The sequence below is a fragment of the Prionailurus viverrinus genome, chromosome D2 (genome assembly GCF_022837055.1).
Source record: "Prionailurus viverrinus isolate Anna chromosome D2, UM_Priviv_1.0, whole genome shotgun sequence".
In the NCBI taxonomy this organism is placed as follows: Eukaryota; Metazoa; Chordata; class Mammalia; order Carnivora; family Felidae; genus Prionailurus; species Prionailurus viverrinus.
Window position 1 is genome coordinate 44,697,917 of NC_062571.1, and position 21,571 is coordinate 44,719,487.

General features: G+C 44.7%; 1 protein-coding gene across 2 annotated transcripts in view; it reads right to left on the reverse strand.

The window, feature by feature from the left end:
- The window catches only part of GRID1 (glutamate ionotropic receptor delta type subunit 1), a 691,121-nt gene that overhangs the window by 197,785 nt on the left and 471,765 nt on the right, over nt 1–21,571 (reverse strand). For both annotated transcript variants that reach the window (XM_047826480.1, XM_047826481.1), the window contains exons 7-8: nt 14,568–14,729; nt 12,951–13,070 (exon numbers count right to left, since the gene is read on the reverse strand). In XM_047826480.1, coding sequence (XP_047682436.1) covers nt 12,951–13,070; nt 14,568–14,729 — 282 coding nt within the window. The remainder of the gene's footprint in view (nt 1–12,950; nt 13,071–14,567; nt 14,730–21,571) is intronic.

Genomic DNA, 21,571 nt, shown 5'->3' on the forward strand with positions numbered 1-21,571 from the left:
GAAATTTATCCAACATGAGTGGCAGAGAGAAAATAGACTGAAAAAGAGATGAATAGGACCTCAGCTAGGGACTTGAGGGACAAAAGACCTAACCTTCATTCCACTGAAATCCTGGAAGGAGAAAAACAAAAAGAGAAAGAAAGAGTATTGTTAGCAACTTCCTGAATTTCATGAAAGACATATAAACCTACAGCCTCAAGAACATAGGAATGCAAACAGGATAAATTCAAAGAAATCCACATCAAGACACCTCATAAGAAGACTTCTGAAAATCAAAGATGAAAAAAAAAATCTTTAAAACATCTAGAGAGAAACTATCTAGAAGAAAACCAATTTCAATGACAGTGCATTCTCCTCTGAAACCATGGAGACTAGTAGAAAATGGTACAACACTTCTCCACGTATCACTTCTCCAGATGAAAAATAAGAACTCTCAACCACAAATTCTGTATCTGGCAAAACTATCCTTCAGGGATGAAGAAGAAATAAAGACATGATCATATGAAGGAAACTAAAAGAATGTGCGGCTAGCAGACCCTTAAGATTGCCAAAGGACATTTATTAAACAAAAAGGAAAGGATAAAATAATTCTTGGAGCATCAGAAATACAAAAAAGAAGAGCAAAAAGAGCAGAAATGAGTATATACATACCACAGACCGTCCTCTTCCTAAGTTTTATAAACCATATTTGATGATTAAAACATAAATTATAACACCCTCTGCTACTCAAGACAATGATATTTGAAAGTGAAGAAGGGAGAAGGGATGTAAATGAAAGGAAGATTTCCAGACATCACTTGAAATGACAAAATGCTGATATGAGTAGACTGTCACATGCGCGCGTGCACACACGTACAAATGAAACTGAGGAAGTCTGAAACTGAATCAGATTCATGAACTGTATCAATGTCAATATCATGGTTGCTTTGCTGTACATGAGTATTACAAGATGTTACCACTGGGAGAAACTTAATAAAGGGTACACTTGATCTCTATATTTCTCTATATTATTTCTTATAATTGAATGCTAATTATGTTAATCTCAAAATAAAAGTTTAATTTAAAGAAGAATATTCTGAGAAGAATGAGAAATCAGAAGGTACCAAACTTTCCAAATACTGGAACATATTATAAAATATGAACATATTATAAAATAATAATAACCCAAACAGCAAGGTATAGGATTGATATAGAAAAAGAAAAATCATAAACAGCATCCAAAAGGGAAAAAAATCTATATGATTTACTATATTTACAGGAAAAAGGAAAAATATAAATTTTATAATTATCTTAGTAGATGTAAAAGAGCCTTTGACTGAATTAATATCCCTTTCTTTTTTTTTTAAATTTTTTAACGTTTATTCATTTTTTCACAGAGAGAGACAGAAGGTGAGTGGCGGAGGTGCAGAGAGAGAGGGAGACACAGAATCTGAAACAGGCTCCAGGCTCCGAACTGACAGCACAGAGCATGACGCGGGGCTCGAACTCATGGACCGTGAGATCATGACCTGAGCTGAAGTCGGGCGCCCAACCAACTGAGCCAACCAGGTGCCCCTTAATACTCCTTTCTTGATAAAACTGTTAGCAAACCAGAAACTCAGGGGAATTTTCTCAATCTTAAAACAAACACCTACTAAAAATGTGCAGCAAATATAATGTAAAATTGTGCATTATAAAAAGCTGTCCTCTGAGACCAAGAACAGGATAAGAATGCCCACTATCCCTACATTTATTCAACTTGAATTAAAGACCCTAAGTAGTGTGATAAGGTAACAGGAAGGAATAAAGCTATAAAAATGGGAAAGAAAAAATAAAATTCTCATTTTTCATATATGATGTGACTATGTATACACAAAATCTTAAGAATCTATAAGTAAACTATTGGAATAAATCAGTGAATACTTCACTAGAAGCAAGTTTAATATACAAAACCAATATTTCTATATACACACAACAAACAAGTAGAAAAATAAGTTTGATTATATACTATCTACAATACAATCACAAATATTAATATGGGGTGGGGATCAAACAAAAATTATTCAAGATCTCTATAGTACAAAACTACAAAACTTTCCTGAGGGAAATTAAAAATCTAAATAAATTGAGGGGTATAGTATGTTCACGAACTGGATCACTCACTCAGTATTTGTAAGATGGTAACTCTCTAAGGTGATCCAGAGTCCCTGCAATCTCACTGAAAATCCCAGATTTTTGTGGGGTGCCTGGGTGGCTCAGTTGACTGAGCATCCAACTCTTGACTTTGGCCCACGTCATGATCTTATGGTTTATGAGACTGAGCCCTGCATCAGGCTGACATTATTTTTTTAATATATCTTGCCTCCAAAACACACCATACACAGAGACTGATTCCAGATGTAATGGAGATACAAAGGAGAAGTGTAAAACAAAACATTTAGAAGAAAATATAGGATGACAGCTTCATGTTCTTAAATAGGTATACATCTTTTAAACAGCACACCAAATGTAGTAAACAAATAGGGGAAAAAATAGTCAACTAGATAAATGAAAACACATTAAAATTCAGAATTTCTGTTCATTAAAAGATGTCATTAAGAGCATTAAAGAGGCAAGGCACAGCATGTGAGAAAACAATTCCAATACATATAAAGGACAACATATCTAGTTCACCTACAAATCACTAAGAAAAAGGCTGAAAACCAAGTTTTAAAAAAAAATGCATGAAAGACCTGAACAGGCATCTCACAAAGGAGATCTCCAAATGACCAATAAACACTTGAAAAGAAGCTCAACATCATTAATCATCATGGAAATGAAGTAACCCCAGTGAGAAACCATTACCTACCCAGCAGAATGGCTAACATGTGAAGGACTAACAATCCAAGTTAGTTCACTGAGGGTGAGTGAAGGACAGATGACGCTCTTAGGAAAAACCCATAGGTATGTAAGCCGGTAACAGGCATTTTAGAAAAGTGTTTAGCAGTATTTGTTAATCACACACATACTTTCTGACCTAGTAATTCCATGCTCAGGTATATATACCTAACAGAAAGACATATATAATGCATCTAAAGACAAAACCATGCACCTAAGAATGTATGTTCCCCAAAAACATGCATCTAAGAATATTTAAAGTGGGAATGTTGGTAATAGAAAAATCTGGAAACAGCTCAAGTGCCTTCAACTACAGAATAAAGTATGAAATAGTCACAAAAGGTATATTATACATCAATATATATTAATTATGTCTTTTTATTTTCTGTGTTTCTGATGCTTTGCTATCCAGGGTCCTGCTAATCCTTAGAGAGACCACCCCTTCTAGGACTAGCCAATTCCCAGTGACAGTAAATGACTCTCTTGCAGGGGTGCCTTTCATATGCAAACTAACAAATCCAGAGCCTGTCTCACCACCCCAGACCACCCGCTTTATGGAGCATTTTCACTCTGGGCTACTATTCCTTTGCCCTCATCCTAGGATGAAATATCAGACAACTCAGAGCAGCCCCTACATCCCAGAGCCTGTTGAAACTAATGTCATTTCAAACCCAATACTGACTCTGCTTACCCTGTCTCACTATTCCTGCAAAAACCACCATAAAGGCTCTTGTCCACATTTTCCCCCACAGCCTTTGCCTCCTGACTGACTCTGGCACTTCCCTTTGTAGCCCTGTATGGTGTGACATTTGGCCACCTCCAGGGAACTGTTAACAAACTATTGTTTCAACGGTAGGCATCTCCTGATCTGGTGTCCTCACCATACTTGATTAACAATAAAACCTACATTAAAATTTTTTTTTAATGTTTATTTATTTTCAAGAGACAGAGACAGAGTGTGAACGGGAGAGGGGCAGAGAGAGAGGGAGACACAGAATCTGAAGCAGGCTCCAGGCTCCGAGCTGTCAGCACAGAGCCTGATGCGGGGCTCGAACTCATGAACTGCGAGATCATGACCTGAGCTGAAGTCAGATATTTAACCGACTGAGCCACTCAGGTGCCCCAAAACCTACATTTTAAAATACAGTAAGAATGAATAAACTAAAAGTACATACAATAATAATAATGAAACTCACAAACGTGACATTGAGCAAAAGAAGGCAGTTACAAAAGAGTATGGAGTGTGTGCATTAGATGTCAATAGTATTTCCGCTGGCGGGTGTAGTGACAAGAAAGAGGCACAAGGGTTATGCTGTAGTCACTGACGATGTTCTGTTTCTTGATGGGGATGTAGACATGCACGAGCATGTTCACTTTTTGAAAACACACTGTGATTTACTCATGATTTAGGCATTTTGCTATATGAGTGTTACATGTCAGTTTACATTAGGAAAATGACTAAGATTCAGCCACAATTATATTCAGAATAAAATAGAATGCATTCCAAAACAGGAAAGAACAAATTATCTGATACCTCATGGAATAAGTTCAAAAATCAACAATAAGACAAACACTAGGCAGCAGGGAGACGCGAAGAAAAACAAATCAATTAATTAGAGAAACATAAAATACAACAAAATTGATTAAACAAATTAGACCTAGTTCTTTGAAAAAGATCAATAAAGAAATTCTGTCTAGTCTAACCAAGAAATAAAGGGAGACAACACAAATACACAACAGTAGCAATGAAAACAGAAACATTTCAACATATAGATACTTTCTAAATTATTGCAAATATTATACAGAGTTTTAGTAATGAATTTGAAAACACCAGTGTTATACAAGATTTTCTGTAAAGTAGACTACTAAAAATTACTCAAAGAAATGTAGAAATCAGGAAAGAGAATTTCCAAAACATCAGAGTAATAGCTCTAAGACCAACAACCAGCCCAGGTAACTTTAGGAGTTAAATGTTTTCCAACTTTACAGAGCTCTGTCCCTCTAAGTGCAAAAGAGTGAACGATTCTCTACCCATGTTATGCAGGGAGTACAAGCCTAACACAAGTTGAACACAAGCATTTGAGAGAGAAACTATAGGTCAATGTCACATATCCATGTAGGTGGAAAATCTCAACAGCAATAACAAAAAAGCAAAACCATCACTGTATAAAAATGGGTAGCCAGGCTCAACTCCTGGGAGAGGTTTCCTCATTTATAAAAAGGAAACAACACACACAAAAAAATGACCCTCTTCTTCCACTTGCTACTGTCTCTCTGGGTATGACAGCTGGAACTACCACAGCCATCCTGAAATTATGAAGAGAGCTCAGACTACACCCTGGGGACAGGCAAGTAGAAAGATGAAAAAGACCCAAGCCTTTGATCTGGGCACAGAACGTCTGCCTTGGCCAACTCTGGAGCTACCCTAGCACCAGGCCTCTTTTTATGTGAGATAATAAGTCTTCCTTATTGTTTAATCCACAGGAGATGAGCATTCTGTTACCTGCAGACAAGTGCATTCTAAAAGTATACAAAGATTAATTATATTGAACCTGAGAGGGGAAAAAAGGGAGAAAAGAGTATAAGAATGTTTTAAAAGTCAATGGTGAGATATGGCAAACTTAGAGCATATGATAAATGTGATGTTCAAGTCAATAGGGAAAGGAAGGATTCCTGAATAGTAGGAACCAATACTGAATAACGTAAAAGTTAGGTCATCACATCACAATTTATCCCAAATCAATCCCAAGTAGATGGCAGATTACACGGAAATAAAATCAAACCGTAAAAATACTAGAAGAAAGTATGGGTGAATAGTATCTACTCTCTGAATTGGGTATGACTTTCTAAAAAATACAAATACATAAACTGTTAAGTGTCTCTATGTGAAATTACTTTCTTCAGAGGCAAACAGTTAATGGGAAGAAAATATTTGACACAAATAACTATCAATTCCCTTCGGAAAGACTGGTTATAGGAAATGAGAAGAAAAACGTCATCCCCAATATAAAAGAACAAAGGATCTAAGGTGTAATTTACAAAATTTGAAATACAACTGACCAATGACTATATTTTTAAGTGCACAATTCCACAAGAAATGGAAATTTATCAACATTATTTTTACATGCTGCTATCAAATTGGCAAAAATGTTTAATATATCACTCAATGTTTTAAGCATAGGATCCAACAGAAACTTCCATATACTACTAGTGGATGTGAAAATTATTAAATCTTTCTATAATCAATTTGAAAATAGGTATCAACTATATAAAGAACTTTAAAAAATTATTGTCCTTGGTTTGGTAATTCCCCTCCTTAAGAAGTAGAAGGACATAAATATAGATGCAATAAAATTGCATATATTTTGGAAGTCCATTCCAACATTATTCCATAGTATTATGATATAAATGCCTAAACATTCACCGTATAGGAAGACAAAATAAGTGATGGCTCCTTGTAAGCTGAGAAATGTGTTTCCATTAAAAATCATAGTAAAGAAGAGTGAAAGCAATGAGAAAATGCTTCCAATATAGCATGAAGTGGGAAAGTCAGGATATAAAATGTATGTACAATAAACAGCAATTTGATCAATATACATATCACTTTTTCTATCGCTATGAATAGAGCAAGGGAAAAAAAGAAAAAAAAAGAAAAAAGAAGGCAAAAGCACCAGAAATGCTAACAGTATTTATTCCTCGATTCAGAGATCATGGCTGACTTTTATATTCTTCTTTTCATTTATCTGTATTTTCTAATCATTCTACCCTAAATGAGCATGTATTGATGCTATCTTCAAAATGAAGTGATACATGTACTTAAAATGAAATAGTTAATTGTATCTTTTCCTTATCCCTTTACTCGGATCAAGCTGCAGGGTTTGTTTTGGTTCTCAGCTCTATCAAAAGTGGTTCTGCACAAGGGTTCGGAACGGTTGACATTTTACTCGGGAAATATGCTGCAAGAATGCTAATCCATGACGAGACTGAAGTTTATTTCTCTTCTGTGACTCACTGTGCACAGCTGGGAGCCTCTATCAGAGCAGCTTCATAGACACACTGCACAATACTCTGGCTGGATTCTCCCAGCCCCACCACTGCCCATCTCTCTTTCCTCACTGCTCAATCTACGACGTAGCTCCTGGTACCAGCTGCTGGAGCCGCCAGGTAAAGGATTCCACCTGTGCTCTAAGAGGCAGTCTCTACTTCATCACTAGAGCTATCCTGTCTACTGGCTGCTGCCTCTTCCACCTGGCCTCACTGCTTAGAACTTCTGAACCCTGAGAATGTGGGACGATTTGTTAACACAGTGTGGCAGACCTGGGCAAGAATGTTAATGATGCATGTTCAAACCCCTGGAGGGCTGGGGTCCTAAGGCATGGCGATCACTACATGATGAGCAATTATGACTCTGCATTATCAGCAGTCACGGACCCTCCCAGGGACATGATATCAAGGAGGGCATTTGATTCCTGTCCAAAGCCAGCTTTCATGAAGAATGGAAATTGACAGAGAAAACGGAAGAAGCATCTTAAACTGGTTAAAGGAGAATGAAGGCCTCCTAGTTCCTCGGGTAATTACTGGAATGAGGAGGCTGAGCCAAAGGCATTGGTGGAACTTCAGCAGGCTCTAGACCAACAAGAAACGGCTCTGAGGCCCTAATGCTGGCTCTGGAGGTGGTGGGTAGGGTGGGATGACAGGAGGATGGGGTGGAAAGTAAGTTAGGGGGTCATGGAACCGCATTGTCCCGAGTTCAGAAAAAATGCCCCAGGTCCTCTGCTACAATCACCCTCAGGTAATCTGCCCTCCAGCCCCAGCACAGTCACATGATTGCTGGTGCTACATAACTGAGTCTTTCCAGTCTCTGGGCCTCAGTTTCCCAAGAGGAGCTGCTCAAAAAACCACAGAGATACTGGGGATGGGAAACATGGTGCAGGGGAGCTCAGGGTCCCCTACCCCAATTCCCTATCTATGGCAACCACTCCATGTCTGCTTCTACAACTAGTTAATGTATTTGGGTTCCAAGAAGATTCTGCTGGAACAGATTTTCTAGGACTAAAGTAAAGCCTGAAAACACTGGACTAAATTCTTTCTCAGTCTCTTGGCTCTCTGTCACAAGGAACAGAAACAGCCCGTTCTCTCTCATCACACCAGAGTATTCTTTGTCCTGGAATGCCAACACATAGAGCAAACTCATAGGCTTTCCTGATGCTTTCTGCCCACCTTTCCACCCTCCTGGCCAAGGAGACAGGCCAGCCTCCATGAAGCCAGTGAATCAGGTGGATAGCGCCCATGGGAAATGAAGTTCAAAGGGCCTTCGGGCAGCTGGCAGTTTCCCTAGGGTGTCACTGCAGCAGGGACTCTTGTGTTAGTGGAAGGAAATGTGTCTCCCACATCAGTATCATTGGGATGGAAAAGGGTGGAGATCCTCAGCAATCATGTCACAGAAAAATGTTTCTGCAAGGCTGTAGCTTGTGTCATACTTGTGGGAAAAAAAGACACCCACGTTTTCCTTCTTCCTTTAATCACACCAAAACAGTTCTAAAAACAAAATTTCATCAGAGGCCAAGTTCCCTGAACACTCTCCCTCATGGTCTTTCTATAAGGAGTGGATATCTAGTCCCAGGCATGGAAGGGGGAACGGTCAGTGCCGGTCACACAGAGCCCTCCTCCTGTCTCTGGCCTCAGGCTTTGGGTATAGTCCAGGGAGCTTCAAGGTGGAAGGCCACGTTCTTTTTTTTTTTTTTTAAGTTCATTTATTTTGAGAGAGACAGAGACAACATGAGTGGGGGAGGGACAGAGAGCGAGGGAAAGAGAGATGCCAAGCAGGCTCCACACTGTCTGCACAGAGTCCAACATGGGGCTTGATCCCATGAACTGTGGGAGTATGACCCAAACTGAGACCAAGAGTCGGACGCTTAGCCAACTGAGCCACCCAGGCGCCCCATGGAAGGCCATGTTCTAAGCCTGCCTAGAAGTGTCTGCTCTTTTGGGGTCTGGGATAGAATGCTCGGAGATGGGGTGTGGCCCCACCTGCCAGAAGCTGATGGCCCACGCCACACAGGAGAGTACTCACTGCCCAGCGCTGCAACAGGGTCATTACACCAACTGACCCCCTGATTCGACCAGGAGACCTGTATTATCTGCACCTCCCATCTGAGAAAATGAAGGTTCAGAGAAGGGAAGTGGCTGCAAAAACTCAGGAGAAGCAGATCCAGGAGTGACACAAAGGCCCCCAAGTCAGTGAGACAACATATGTGTAAGGCACCTATGTTCACAGTAGGTGTTCAATGGTCCCTGCTCTGCTCCCTCCTGTCCTATGCTAAACAACTTTCCATACCCCAACCTTTGGTAACTTCCTGACAGGTGGTTTCCCACAATCCCACCCAGTTCATGTCATAAGCTAAGGACATTTGCCTGAGTAAGCCTGTGGGACTCTCCTTTGCAGATTTCTGTCTGAACAAAGAGAAAGCCAAGTAGAAACTGTGGAGCTCTGATAGTAACAAGCATGCACCTCCAGGTAAAATGCCAGGCCAAGTCCTATGGGAGCCTGATGTGACTTTCCAGCAAAGCCTGCTCCCCATGAGGTTGCTTGGTGATCACCCATGCCAGACAGCTCCAAGCCGAACACAGAGATGATTGATATTTTGCTGGGAGTTACACAGCAGGCTCGTGACATACACCTTTGATTTTGCCATCCAGCACTCCCTCAACAAGAACGCACTTCCTGGATGAGATAATTTAATTAGTATTTGTCCAGCACCCTGCAGCGAAAGGCAATCACCTACCCCTTCCATCCTCTGAAGGGGCTGAGTAATCCACAGTCTCTTGATGCCATTTAATCTAAAACGTCTGGGTGACTCACCCTCCCTGAGATTTCCCTCCAGAGTATTTACCTTAAGAAAACATTCATTTGTTCCCTAATTTAAACAATTCCTCTTGGTTTAAATCTTAAAGAAGCTACTTGGTTTTTGTTTTTGTGCCCGTGTTTGTTTGTTTGCTACAGTTATTTTTAAAGTTATATAGACATATGCGTATTTGTATATACCTATATACTTGTATATACATATATACATATAGGTATACATATATAATTAAGATATATTTATTATAATAACAGCTTACAGAATATATAAGATATAGAATTTATATAAATATAAGTAAAGAGAGAGAATAGAATATATACATATATTGAGATAAGCACCATTTTTGCAGAAAACCCCTGCTCTAACATGACAGCATCTAGCAGTCAGCCCAATTGGCTCCTGTAACCATTCTGAATTGGGTGTGGCCAAAGAGATGCGGTTGAGGGGGGCTCCTCAGAGGTGCCCCTGCTTCCTTAGAATGAATGATCGCTGCCTTTGTGTGTTTCAGGACCCTAACCCTCAAATCTGCTCTCCACCCTAAACTTTACTTTTAGGTCACACCAATTTCCCAGCCCTACCCTTCACAGCTCTGTCTTCTACCAGGAACCATAGCCCAGAGCTGCCTTCAAATGCTGCCCTAAGCCTAAGCACTCTGCCCCAGTCCCCTTGCCTTGCTTCATCCTGAAACCTCCCAGACCTTGTTTGAATGCACCCTGGGCCTGAATAACAAACATTTGCTATGGTAAATCCCATTCCCCGCTTTCCAGATAACTTCTCCTTAGCAGAGATAAGCTGCCAGGCAGACAGATAACAACTGGGATATGCAGAATTAAGGTCAGATTTTAAAATGACAAAAGGATACGTTTTAAAATAAAGCCCACTTGAAAATCAGCTTCCCTTCCAACTCAATTACATTCAGGCCTCCTGCTCTCTGAAGCTCCTTAGACTGAGAGATTCCAGCTCCCATTGGCTTCGGGGGTATTGGAGGAGAGTTGCCATGGCAACATGGAAGGCCCAGACACCTGAAACAGGAAGTGGAGGACACGGGTGCCTCTGGGTCTCTCAGGCACCTGGAGCTGCCAGTGTGGCCCTATGAGGCAGGGGCCCCCACAGCCAATGTTCCTACCTACTGTGGGACCTTGTTGAAGCTAAGCTAAAAGAAGGGTGATGGGGGCAGCAAGGGAGCCAGCAGGCAGGGCCTGAGTGTCTCCAGCCTCTCAGGACCACGGGGATGAAGGCACGTATGGTAGCAGATGTGAATAGTCGCTTCAGCAGGTAGCTACACTCTTCAAGACCGTGTTGTAACAGAGTGACTAAAAGGGCTCCCCGATGCTGGTTTCTCCTCACCAGGTGGAAGTCCTAACACAAGCCAACTTCTGTTGCCATCATGAATGACCCAGACCAATGCTGACCACCCATCCCTGGCCCCAGCCAAGCCTCACAGCTTTGGGCATCCCTAGTAGACATCACAAGCCACCCCTGATGCCCTTGACATTGCACATCACACCTTGGTCCTCCAGGGTTATCACACCATAGTAGCCAACTCACTTTACGATGGCACAAACAAACCTCTGAGCTCAAAAATATCATCAAACCATGTTTGTCACTGTTGCACCATGACCAATTATTGAACCTCTTATTATTTTTTTTTTTAATTTTTTTTTTTCAACGTTTTTTATTTATTTTTGGGACAGAGAGAGACAGAGCATGAACGCGGGAGGGGCAGAGAGAGAGGGAGACACAGAATCGGAAGCAGGCTCCAGGCTCTGAGCCATCAGCCCAGAGCCCGACGCGGGGCTAGAACTCACGGACCGCAAGATCGTGACCTGGCTGAAGTCGGACGCTTAACCGACTGCGCCACCCAGGCGCCCCGAACCTCTTATTATTTAAATGACCAACCTATGACTCCACTTTCTGTCGTAAGATGGGCTGAAACCCCCCAACTCCCACATCACATATGGACCCCCAGCCATCCCAGTCTCTTGGTGGTGATGACCATCCCCAGCATGTCCTCTAGCCCTTACACCCACCACCATTCCATACATGCATCCTTCTACCTGCTCCTCAAAGAGCACAGCCAAAGAATCCCCTCACCCAGATTCTCAATATCCCAACAGCACGTTAGCCTTTCCTGCCCCTCCACCACCCCCAGCTAATGCTGGAGGCCAGGCTAGAGGGCTCATTGCCAAGGGTTTATCCTGCCCTGAAGAGAGCTCACTATGCCCTATTCATCTTTTGGGCACTAATTAGTAGAGATGTCCTCCTTTCAAGTGTATAGAAATATATGTGTGTGTGACTATATGAGCCTGTGCCCGAGTGTATGCCAACTAGTTAATGGCCCAACAAACACTGGGCCTTCTATGAGGACCATTCCTAGGAGTGCATCTAAGCCAGCTGGGTGACCTGGCCCTGGGCAGCCAGCCACAGGCCTTTACCTGCAACCCCATCATCAGCCCCACACTGGCTCACAATGACCACATCTGAAGTTCTTGGATAACTGTTCCAATACCTTTCTTGCTACATTGACTTCTTGGTCCTAATACCTACCAGACTCTTGACTTCACAAGCCTCCCCTTAACTTTGGGGTTCCAACTCTGAGGAAAGGCTACCTTCCTCACCCCCGAGTCTTCAGCCCTGAAAATCTCCCACAGGAGGAGAGAGAAAAAGGCAAAGTATCACCAGAAAGAGACCCCAGGCCAGACACTTGCATTAGCACCAAATAAAGTAGCCTAACCCCACCCTGAGCTATGTAGCTTATCTGCCTCTCCCATCTCCCTCCACTGGGCTCCACTGCTCCCTGCTTCCTACACTCCTCGTGGCTCATTTTTCTGTTCTTAGATCTGGGGGGGAGCTGGCCGTAACAGCAGACTCCTGCCTCAGCCACAGTTACACCTGTCCCTCCGGTTGGGCTAATTTTGGCCACTCTGGGGAAAATACATTATCCCTTCCAGCCTCAGCCTAGGCCTGCATGGTTGGCCATCCAGGGCCAAGCAGTGAGACCAGGTGGTGCCAGGGGCCCTGCTGTACTCAGAGACTGTATTAGCAGAACTTCCTGGCTGAAAACTACTCTTAGCCTTCTCCACACTGTGCCCCATAAACACCAGCATCAATGGCAGCAGCATCAGAGAGAGACAGGAAGAGGGGATTTTTGTGCTGGTTAACACCTGCTCAGAACACAGAGCCAGTGACCCAGCCACAGGAGGAGAGGGAGAAGGGTGCCCTGATGCTTACCTTCCGCATGTCTTTGCCAAAGGTCTCACTATAGGTTGTGCCGAGGATTTCAAACTGGACGTAGGGATTCGAGCTGTCCTCCCGAAACTCCATCACCCCTGTGAGGCCAGTGATGTGGCCCTGCAGGAGAGAAGGAAAACCCATTGAGGAAAATATGGATGGAAGGGATAGAGTCCCAAAGACAAAGAAGGGAAGGAAGTAGTCACCAAGAAGGGGACAATCAAGATCTTGAGGAAGCACCAGACAGGCTATAAAATGAGGACCGGGCTGCTAGCAGTCCTATAGCCGCAGAGCAAGATTGACACTTCCTAGACTGCTGCTCACAGGGGAAATCCCTAAGGCTTGCACGTGATATTCAGGTGGTCAGTATGATTAGAGCACATGCTCTGTGCCACATATCGTGCTTGCTATAAGGTCAAAAAGTGACAGTTCTGTCTCCACCCTCCTGGAGCTCACAGTCTTCCCGTGCATCCTGCTCCATGGGTCACCTTAGCCTGAGCCAAAAGAAAAGTCAAAGGTCAACAGAGCCTTTGGGCAGCAAAGCATGAGCACTAAAGGCCAACACCAGCTCAAGTCCTGGCTTTGCCACCTGTGTCACCTTGGGCAAGCCATCTCCCATCATCTCCAGCCTGAAGTTAATTAGATCCACATCACAGGGCCTGCAAGGGCCGAAGGATAAAATGTGTACAAAGCACAGTGTCTGGCACAGACTGTCTGTGGTGGGTGTGCAAGCCCTGCCCCCTTCTCAGGCCATTCAGTGGGTTCTGTAGAAGCAGGTGGCAGAGGGGCTGAGGGAGCCTATGGCAAACCCCCTCTCCCTTCAACCCACCCCCTCCCTAGGGTGGCGGTTCCATCCAGCCTTGTTCTCCCATAGACCATGAGCTGGGAGAGTCCCAGATCCTGAGCTGGCCAAAGAGGGGCCCCAGCTCTGGCTCAGGCTGCAATAGATTCAACCAACACCGGAATACGTTCACTGCTATTGACAGTGCACACAATTTATTGTGACTACAATTCCTAGCACTATAGATTTCCCTAAATGCTCTTTTGAAGCCTCTGAAAGCCAATTCACTCTAACAAGTCTTCTATGGATTACCCAATTCACTTCAAATTCAGCCTTCCAACTTGGTGTCGTGCCTGAGTGTGTGCGACAGGTCATAATGCAGAACACATGTGCACACACACGAACACACACAAGCTAAAGCCTTAGCGATCAGCACGTGTACTGCATACTGAGACAGCCCCTCGTGAATAGTGGCCACCTGCATGGTAGGGTATCTGGCTCACCGGAGCTGGGCAGTTGCCTCCATTGGTTGCTTAAGCAACTCTAAAGTCCAATCTTTTTGTAGAAAACAGAGAAAACAATAATAATAAATCTATGAAGCCCAACTCACCAGCCCTAAATGCTGGGAAAGGAAGAGTGGCAAGGAGGGAGGTCTGTGGGGGGCCTGCAGGGACAACCACACAAAGAGCTCAGTTTCAGACCACCTGCTCAAGGGTGTGTGTGTGTGTGTGTGTGTGTGTGTGTGTGTCTGTGTGTCTGTGTGTGTCTGCACACATGTGCATGCAAGGAAGGACCTGTCTTCAGCCTTAGCCCAATGGGTGTCCCCTTACACTCACCTTTTTGATCGTGTCCAGCATGGACCTTCCTCCATTCCATGGCTTGGTGGACTTGCGTATACAGTTCAGGCTCGCCATGCTATGCCACTTCCGGTCCTCCAGCTTCCGGTGGAAGGCATTGGCCAGCATCAGGACACTGTCATACAGGTAGAGGTTGGAGATCTGCAAACACAAAGGCGGTGAAACCCTTTCCACTGATGCATTTTCAGAGAAGGGGAGCAGCAGAGGCCTTGGGTGATCCAGGATGCCAACACTAACAAGTGGTGCCAGTATCTATACCACAATCCTCTAGCTTTTAGTTGTTCATTCTAAAACCTTGAGGCACCTGGGTGGCTCAGTTGGTTAAGCGACCAACTTTGGTTCAGGTCATGATCTCGCAGTTTGTGAGTTCAAGCCCTACATCGGGCTCTGTGCTGACAGCTCAGAGCCTGGAGCCTGCTTCTGATTCTGTGTCTCCCTCTCTCTCTGTCCCTCTCCCATTCACACTCTGTCTCTGTCTCAAAAATAAATAAACGTTAAAAAAATTTTTTTAAACAAAAAAAACAAAAACCTGGCCAGGCACTGGAGTCTTAAGCAGAATAAGAACTAGCCCTGATTCAGGAACTAGAGTGGGAAGTGGATCTGTACATCATGAGAACCAGCATGGTCATCACCATGGTTGAGACTTGCACCCAGGCTTTGTGCAAGACTGGAATGGGGCATCCTGCTCACATAACACAGGATGGAGGGAAGGATAGACAGAAAGCTTGGTCTAGAAGGATTAGTAGGATAAAGGGTAGAGAGCATTACAGGGAGGCAGAATTATGCAAAGGCATGAAGGTACAAAGGAGTGGGGTCAGATAGGGCAGGGTCCACCAGCAGTGATCAGATATGAAAGATTTTAGACTTTGTGGACCTTATAGTCTCTTTTGCAATGCTCAGCTCTGCTCTTACTGCAGAAAAGCAACCAAAGACAGTATGTAACAAAGGATGTGCCAATAAATCTTTATTTTAAAAAATAGGCAGTAAGCTGGATTGAGCTGAAGACTACAGTTGGCCAAGCCTTGGGGTAGAGGGATTGAAAACAGTGCCAAATATCTGTATTAATGGGTACAGTAGAGATGAAGTGGGATCAAGGGGGAGGTAGGGATCAGGGATCTAGCCATGTTGAGCCTCATGGGCCATGCTAAGGAGTAACAACATAGGTGACTTTAGGGAGAAGGATGCCATTGGTGGGATCTGTGCCCAGAAATCAGATATGTGCCTTGGAAAGACTGCTCTGATCCCCAGATAGGCCTGGGGTCAATGATGGCCTGAGTGACACTGGCAGCTTGTGGTTATAGAATATCTGAGGACACAGAGCCTGCTCTGTAGCGGCATCACTGCCAGCCAGGGGATACGTTTGGGAATTTCAACTGTGCACATATGAGAACTATCCCTCTGCTTAACTGCTAAGTAGAGATGGCTCATAGAAGAAACAAAGCCCATCTCAGAGCTCTTGAGAGCATGATTGCAAGGGAAAAGCTGGTACACTGGTGAGGAGAGCTGTACAAGAGCCCTGGTATCCAGGGATGGGACAGGTCCAGCTCATCCTTCTGACTACAGTTCAAGACCCTGATCCAGATGAACCTGAACACCAGCACCTGCCTTCTCAGGGGCCCATCAAGAGTCCTCTGTAGGGTGGAAGGCAGCCCTGTTCTCAGATGTTACCTGCACACTATCCCTCTCCTCCAAGGGAGGTGTCATGAAGCACAAAGGTAGGAGAGTCAGGGGAGGGAGTGGGTAGGAGGTAATGTCCACTCTTGTTCAGGTGTGTGGTCCCTCCTGGGTAACAGGTGCACAAACAACCATCAGCCAAAGTGGGTCAAGGGGATGATTCTCTGCACACCTAAGCAGCAAGGTGTCTGCTAAAAATATTTCAGAAAAACAAAATCACTGGATATAAATAGGAAAATGTGTCAACCTCTTAGGACTCCTGGGAGAATCAAATAAGATCCTTGGTCTGCAGGAAGAACCCCTGCTGCCTTCCAACCTTACCCCTCACCACTCCCCAGTATGGCCCTCACACCCCAGTATCTACGTGCCTTATTCTCCACCTGCAGTTTCTTTCCTCACCTGTCTTGGACTGGGTGCTCCCAAAGCACAGCCCCAGGCAAGAGCTTGGGTAGCATGGACCGTTTTCTACAAGTGAAATCAGAGATGGGCTAAGAGAGCTGGTACTGGACATCAAAACCATCTGCTCCATCACAACTGTCCAGTAACTCATGCTAACCAACCCTCAGGGGCATTTCTGCTACACCATGTCAAGCAGAGCTGACTACTTCTTCTGTGGGTGTCCCTGTGTCCTGCCCATTCCTACAGAGCCCTGCCTTATCCACCTTCAACCCATGTCCTTACAGTGGACACAGGGATGTATGCCACTAAGGCCTTCATAAGAAATGGGTGGAGGATGGACAGCAATGTTGCAGATGTGGCAGGAGTGTGCCTGGGACACCTGAGCACCGCTGACTTAACCAAGGCCTCCAAGTATTTTGGTGCCTGGTGACATTTTCCGGGGCCCTGAAATACACGTGTGCTTACCTGACAGCAGAGAGAAGTCACTGCCATCACGAAGAATTGACCTCCTGCCCTATAGGCAACACCAGGGTAGAACCGTACCTCTCGCTGCTCAAGCCCTGAGCAAGCATTTCCCTCCTGAGAAGGACTAACCCACTCTCTGTGCTTGTCAAATCCTCAACCCTCAGGAGCCCCTACCACTGCAAAATTATTTTTGACAAGTCCACCTCCCCTCTGGAATACAAACTCATAATGGAGATGTTGTTTTAGGCCACTTGGAACAGCACAGCCCCAGTTGTGACCCAGACCAGCACCCAAAGGAATCCCTTTTTGCCTCCAGCACTTCTATTCACAAGGAATTAAGGTACTTAACAAATGAATGAATGCAAAGAGGCTGGCAATGAAGAAGCAAAAACAGGATGTGACTCAGAAAGGCCAAAGGAAGCCCTCAGCCTTCCCACAAGTATGTCTGCTGGGAAGGATGAACACATTTTAGTTCAAAGGAACAAGCTTTCAGTTCAAAGTCTTTAGCAATGTTCTTTTCCAGATAGATATATGTATCTGGAAATATATATATATATATATATATATATATATATATATATATATATACATATATACACACACATATATATATATATCTCAAACATGCATATATGCAACTTTTATATAAATATGTATATATTCATATATAACTTGTATATAACTTTTATAAATGAAACGTGTGTGTGTGTGTGTGTGTGTACATAATGTATGTATGTATACAACTTTTTTCTTACTATCTCTAAACACAGCATCCAGCACCAACAAAAGCATACAGGTGGTGTTTAATATATGTTTGATGGATGGATGGATGGATGGATGGAAGGCTAAATGAATAGATGAATGAGGATAGGTAGGTGAAAGGGAGGAGGAGTGGATGGATGGAAGGATAGAGGGGGAGATGGATGGGTGGATGGGTGGGTGGATGGATGGATGGATGGATGGATGGATGGATGGATGGAAGGATAGAGGGGGAGATGGATGGGTGGATGGATGGATGGATGGATGGATCTCCTGCTAAGAGGATACACACTGATCTCGGTTCCCCAAAAGAGAAAACAGTAGGAAGAAGAGATTGGGCACCTCCACTTTGACTTGGCAGAGAACCTCCTTTGTTCAAACAGCATCTTGCTTCTCATTTACAGCCTGCTCAAAATGTCTTCTCGATCCCCACTTGGAGCTCCACCTTCTCTCACTCCTGTCCCTTCTCCTGATAAGATGCTACGTCAGTACTTCTCCCTGCTGTGGGCAGACACTAACACCCTGTGTTGATCTGTGGCCCTATCTCTGCTGTTCAACTTCAGCATCCTCACACTGAGAAGACATGTGTGGGGATGCAAAGGGAGAGCACTACCCTCACAGTCTGGTTGTCTGGAGACTGGAGACGGAACCTTTAGGGGAAAAGATCAAGAGCAGATAGTAGAAAGGCAGCCTCTGCTTGGGGCTCTGTCTGGGTCCTGATAAATATAAGGCAAGCCTTTTCTCAGGGTGGGTGGGTGGAGACCAGCATCAGGGCATGGTCACGACCAGCCCCTGAGCCAAGAGTGGTCTGGAAGGAGAGAGGCTCCCAACTGTATGAACACTCACTCAATGTCAGGTTCAAGGGGCTAACAGCCCAAGCTGGGAGCCCCAGGCCACAGGGGCAGAGAAAAGGGGCCTGGTTTGAGGGAATGCTTGCCTCTTTTCCCTCACTTCTCAGGTAAGACACAGCACAGTTCATTCAGAGCAGACAGACAAGCAGAGCTGATACTGTCACTATTTAAACCCTCATCCCCTCTGGCTGGCCTAGGGACATTGCAGCACAAAAGTGACAAGGAACCAAAAAAAAAAAAAAAGACATTTCAGGTGAAAGTAGACCTGAAAAGAAGACAGACCAAGGTTTGAGGCCAAGGGCATGGCAGAATAAAGACCTGGATGCAAAGCAAATGACCTGGGACCAGGTCAGACAATATAAAGTCAGAGGCAGACAAAAGCCACAGCCAGGCAAGGGGTCTGAGGCTGGAGCCTCCATTCTGAGTGGGGACAGAGCTAGAATGGAACCCAGCTGGTTCAGTTAGCCACCTTAGAGGTGTATGCCTGATCCCTCTTTCACTGCCGTACAGCACAACTCTTACTGTACTGAGTGTGCAGCTTAGCCGGGTGGCCTTGCAGGATGAGCAAGAGTTTTGGATTCATCCCAGCCTGGGCCAGCTCTGCTCACTGCTATTCCTCCTCCAGTGCATGGAGACAGCAGGTGCTCAATAAATGCTTATTGAATTAGTGAATTGAATCTCCACTTGCATTCATGCAGAGTGATGTTGAACAAGTCATTTAATGCTTAAGACTCACCTTGATGACAAGAAAATACAATGTGATCAGCAGCCCTGGAGAGGTGCACCCTGGAGGGGTGGCCCTGAATAATTCCCCTGAGAACTGCGGGATGGTAGTACTCATGCGTGCCAAGTACTGTCCTAACTTCTTTGTGTGCAGCTTTATTTTAGGAGGGAGAAGAAACAGGAAGAAATGGAAGGGGGAATACAAGACCTACACAGGCTCCTGACTTCAATGTGGATGGTCTGAGAGCTCCTCCAAGGTGCCCCATCTCTGAGCCCAGCATGAGTCTGGGACACAAAAGCCTCAGAACCACTGGGAAAAGAACTTGTATCTGCCAACACCACTCACCCTCTTCCCCAATGCCCCTTGGCCTGAATGCTTTTCAAGGAGGAGCAGGAGTTGTATCTGGATTTGTAGCTTGTGGCTGGGAAGACTGAGCAAAGATCCCCCTGAGCATTATATCCCCAGTTCTGCCTGCACACTGCTCACCTGGACACATGTCCCTGGTCTCCTCCTGGCCCCAGCAGCCCCGTCACAGCTGCCATAGCCCCCTGGCCTGAGCCAGACCTTTCGGGTCTGCAAGGGCTGAGGCGCTGCAGAGCATCCCTTTATGGGAAAAGCCACTCCTCTGCCTCTGGGGTGTTCTGTAAAAGGTTCCAATATCGGAAGGCCCAGAGTGGGGGCCTCACTATGCCTGACTCAGGCTCCTGAAAGGGAGGTGGCTTGGCCCATTGCAGTTGAAAGTCTGACATGTGTCCTGCAGGGCTGGCTCAACCACAGGAGACCACCCAGGTGTGCAGGAAAAAGAGGGAGGCAGGCAGGCAGGGCTAGAACAGGGGAAGCTCCAGCCCAGCCCTGTGGGAAGCACCATGCTCTGTACTCTGCCCTGTCACCTGTCCCTTGCCCAGGCTTAGGGGCTTCAATCCCAAGGAAGCTTCCTTATGTCCTGTCTCTGTGGTCATCTCCTACAACCACAGTGTGGTTCAAGTGCCCTCATTTCTCCCTGAGGAAATAGTAACTACTGGTTACCTTGTCTCCCAGCCTTGGGCCCTCCCCCACCCCTGCACAGAGTTGTCTTTCCTGGATGCACATCCTGCCTGTCACATCTCCAAAGGCCACACCCTGGTCCTCGGCACCCTGGCGGCTATCCCCCTTTCTGACTGAATTCCCAACATTTCCCACCTCCCACCTCTAGCCTCAGACACACTGAACTCTGTCCCTGTTCTCCTGGGCCCCTGGGCTTTTGTATATGCCATTCTTCCTAACTGGTACCTGCTACGGAATAGAGATGAAACTTCCCCATTTATGCAGAGCTTGTGGGAATTAAGAGAGAGAGCATTTTTGAATGTCTAACATAGGAACTGTCACATAATCAGTGCATAATGAGGGTTTGTGGAATTAATGAATGCTGAATGAATAGATTTAAATCTGTTTTTAGGAAAAAGAACACCAAAGTAAAGATATACCAAGGTATTTGCAAAAAGAATGCTTCTCAGAATACAACTGATGGAGGGGGCACCTGGGTGGCTCAATTGGTTAAGCATCTGACTTTGGCTCAGATCATGATCTCACAGTCCGTGAGTTCGAGCCTGGAGTCAGGCTTCGTGCTGACAGCTCAGAACCAGGAGCCTGCTTCAAATTCTCTGTCTTCTCCTCTCTCTGCCCCTCCCCTGCTCACACTCTGTCTCTCTGTCTCTCTCTCAAAAATAATAAACATTAAAAAAAAAAAAGAATATCATTGATGGAGGATACAGGCCATGCTGAGAAAAGGGTATAGGAGCTCTGGACCAATATATTCCGTGGGGAAGTGTCCATCTCCAATCAGAATCTGCGGTCTGCATTTCCAGGAGATGGAAGTATCCTAGCAAACTTGTATTTCCAAAGCCAATAATCTGTGCAGGAAGTGGGTCTTTGGAAGGGAAATGGGAAAGGTGAGGACACATTTCTCAGAGGTAGAGGAGAGAATTTGGCCAGGAGGCCTTGATTGGGGCTTGCAGCCCTTGAGAGACCCAGGTAGACCTCTTGGCTGCCCAATGATCAAAGACCAATCCCATGAAGCCAACTGAGGACCTTGGATATGGAAAAACAGATTTTATTCTTTTAAGAGTTGGCAC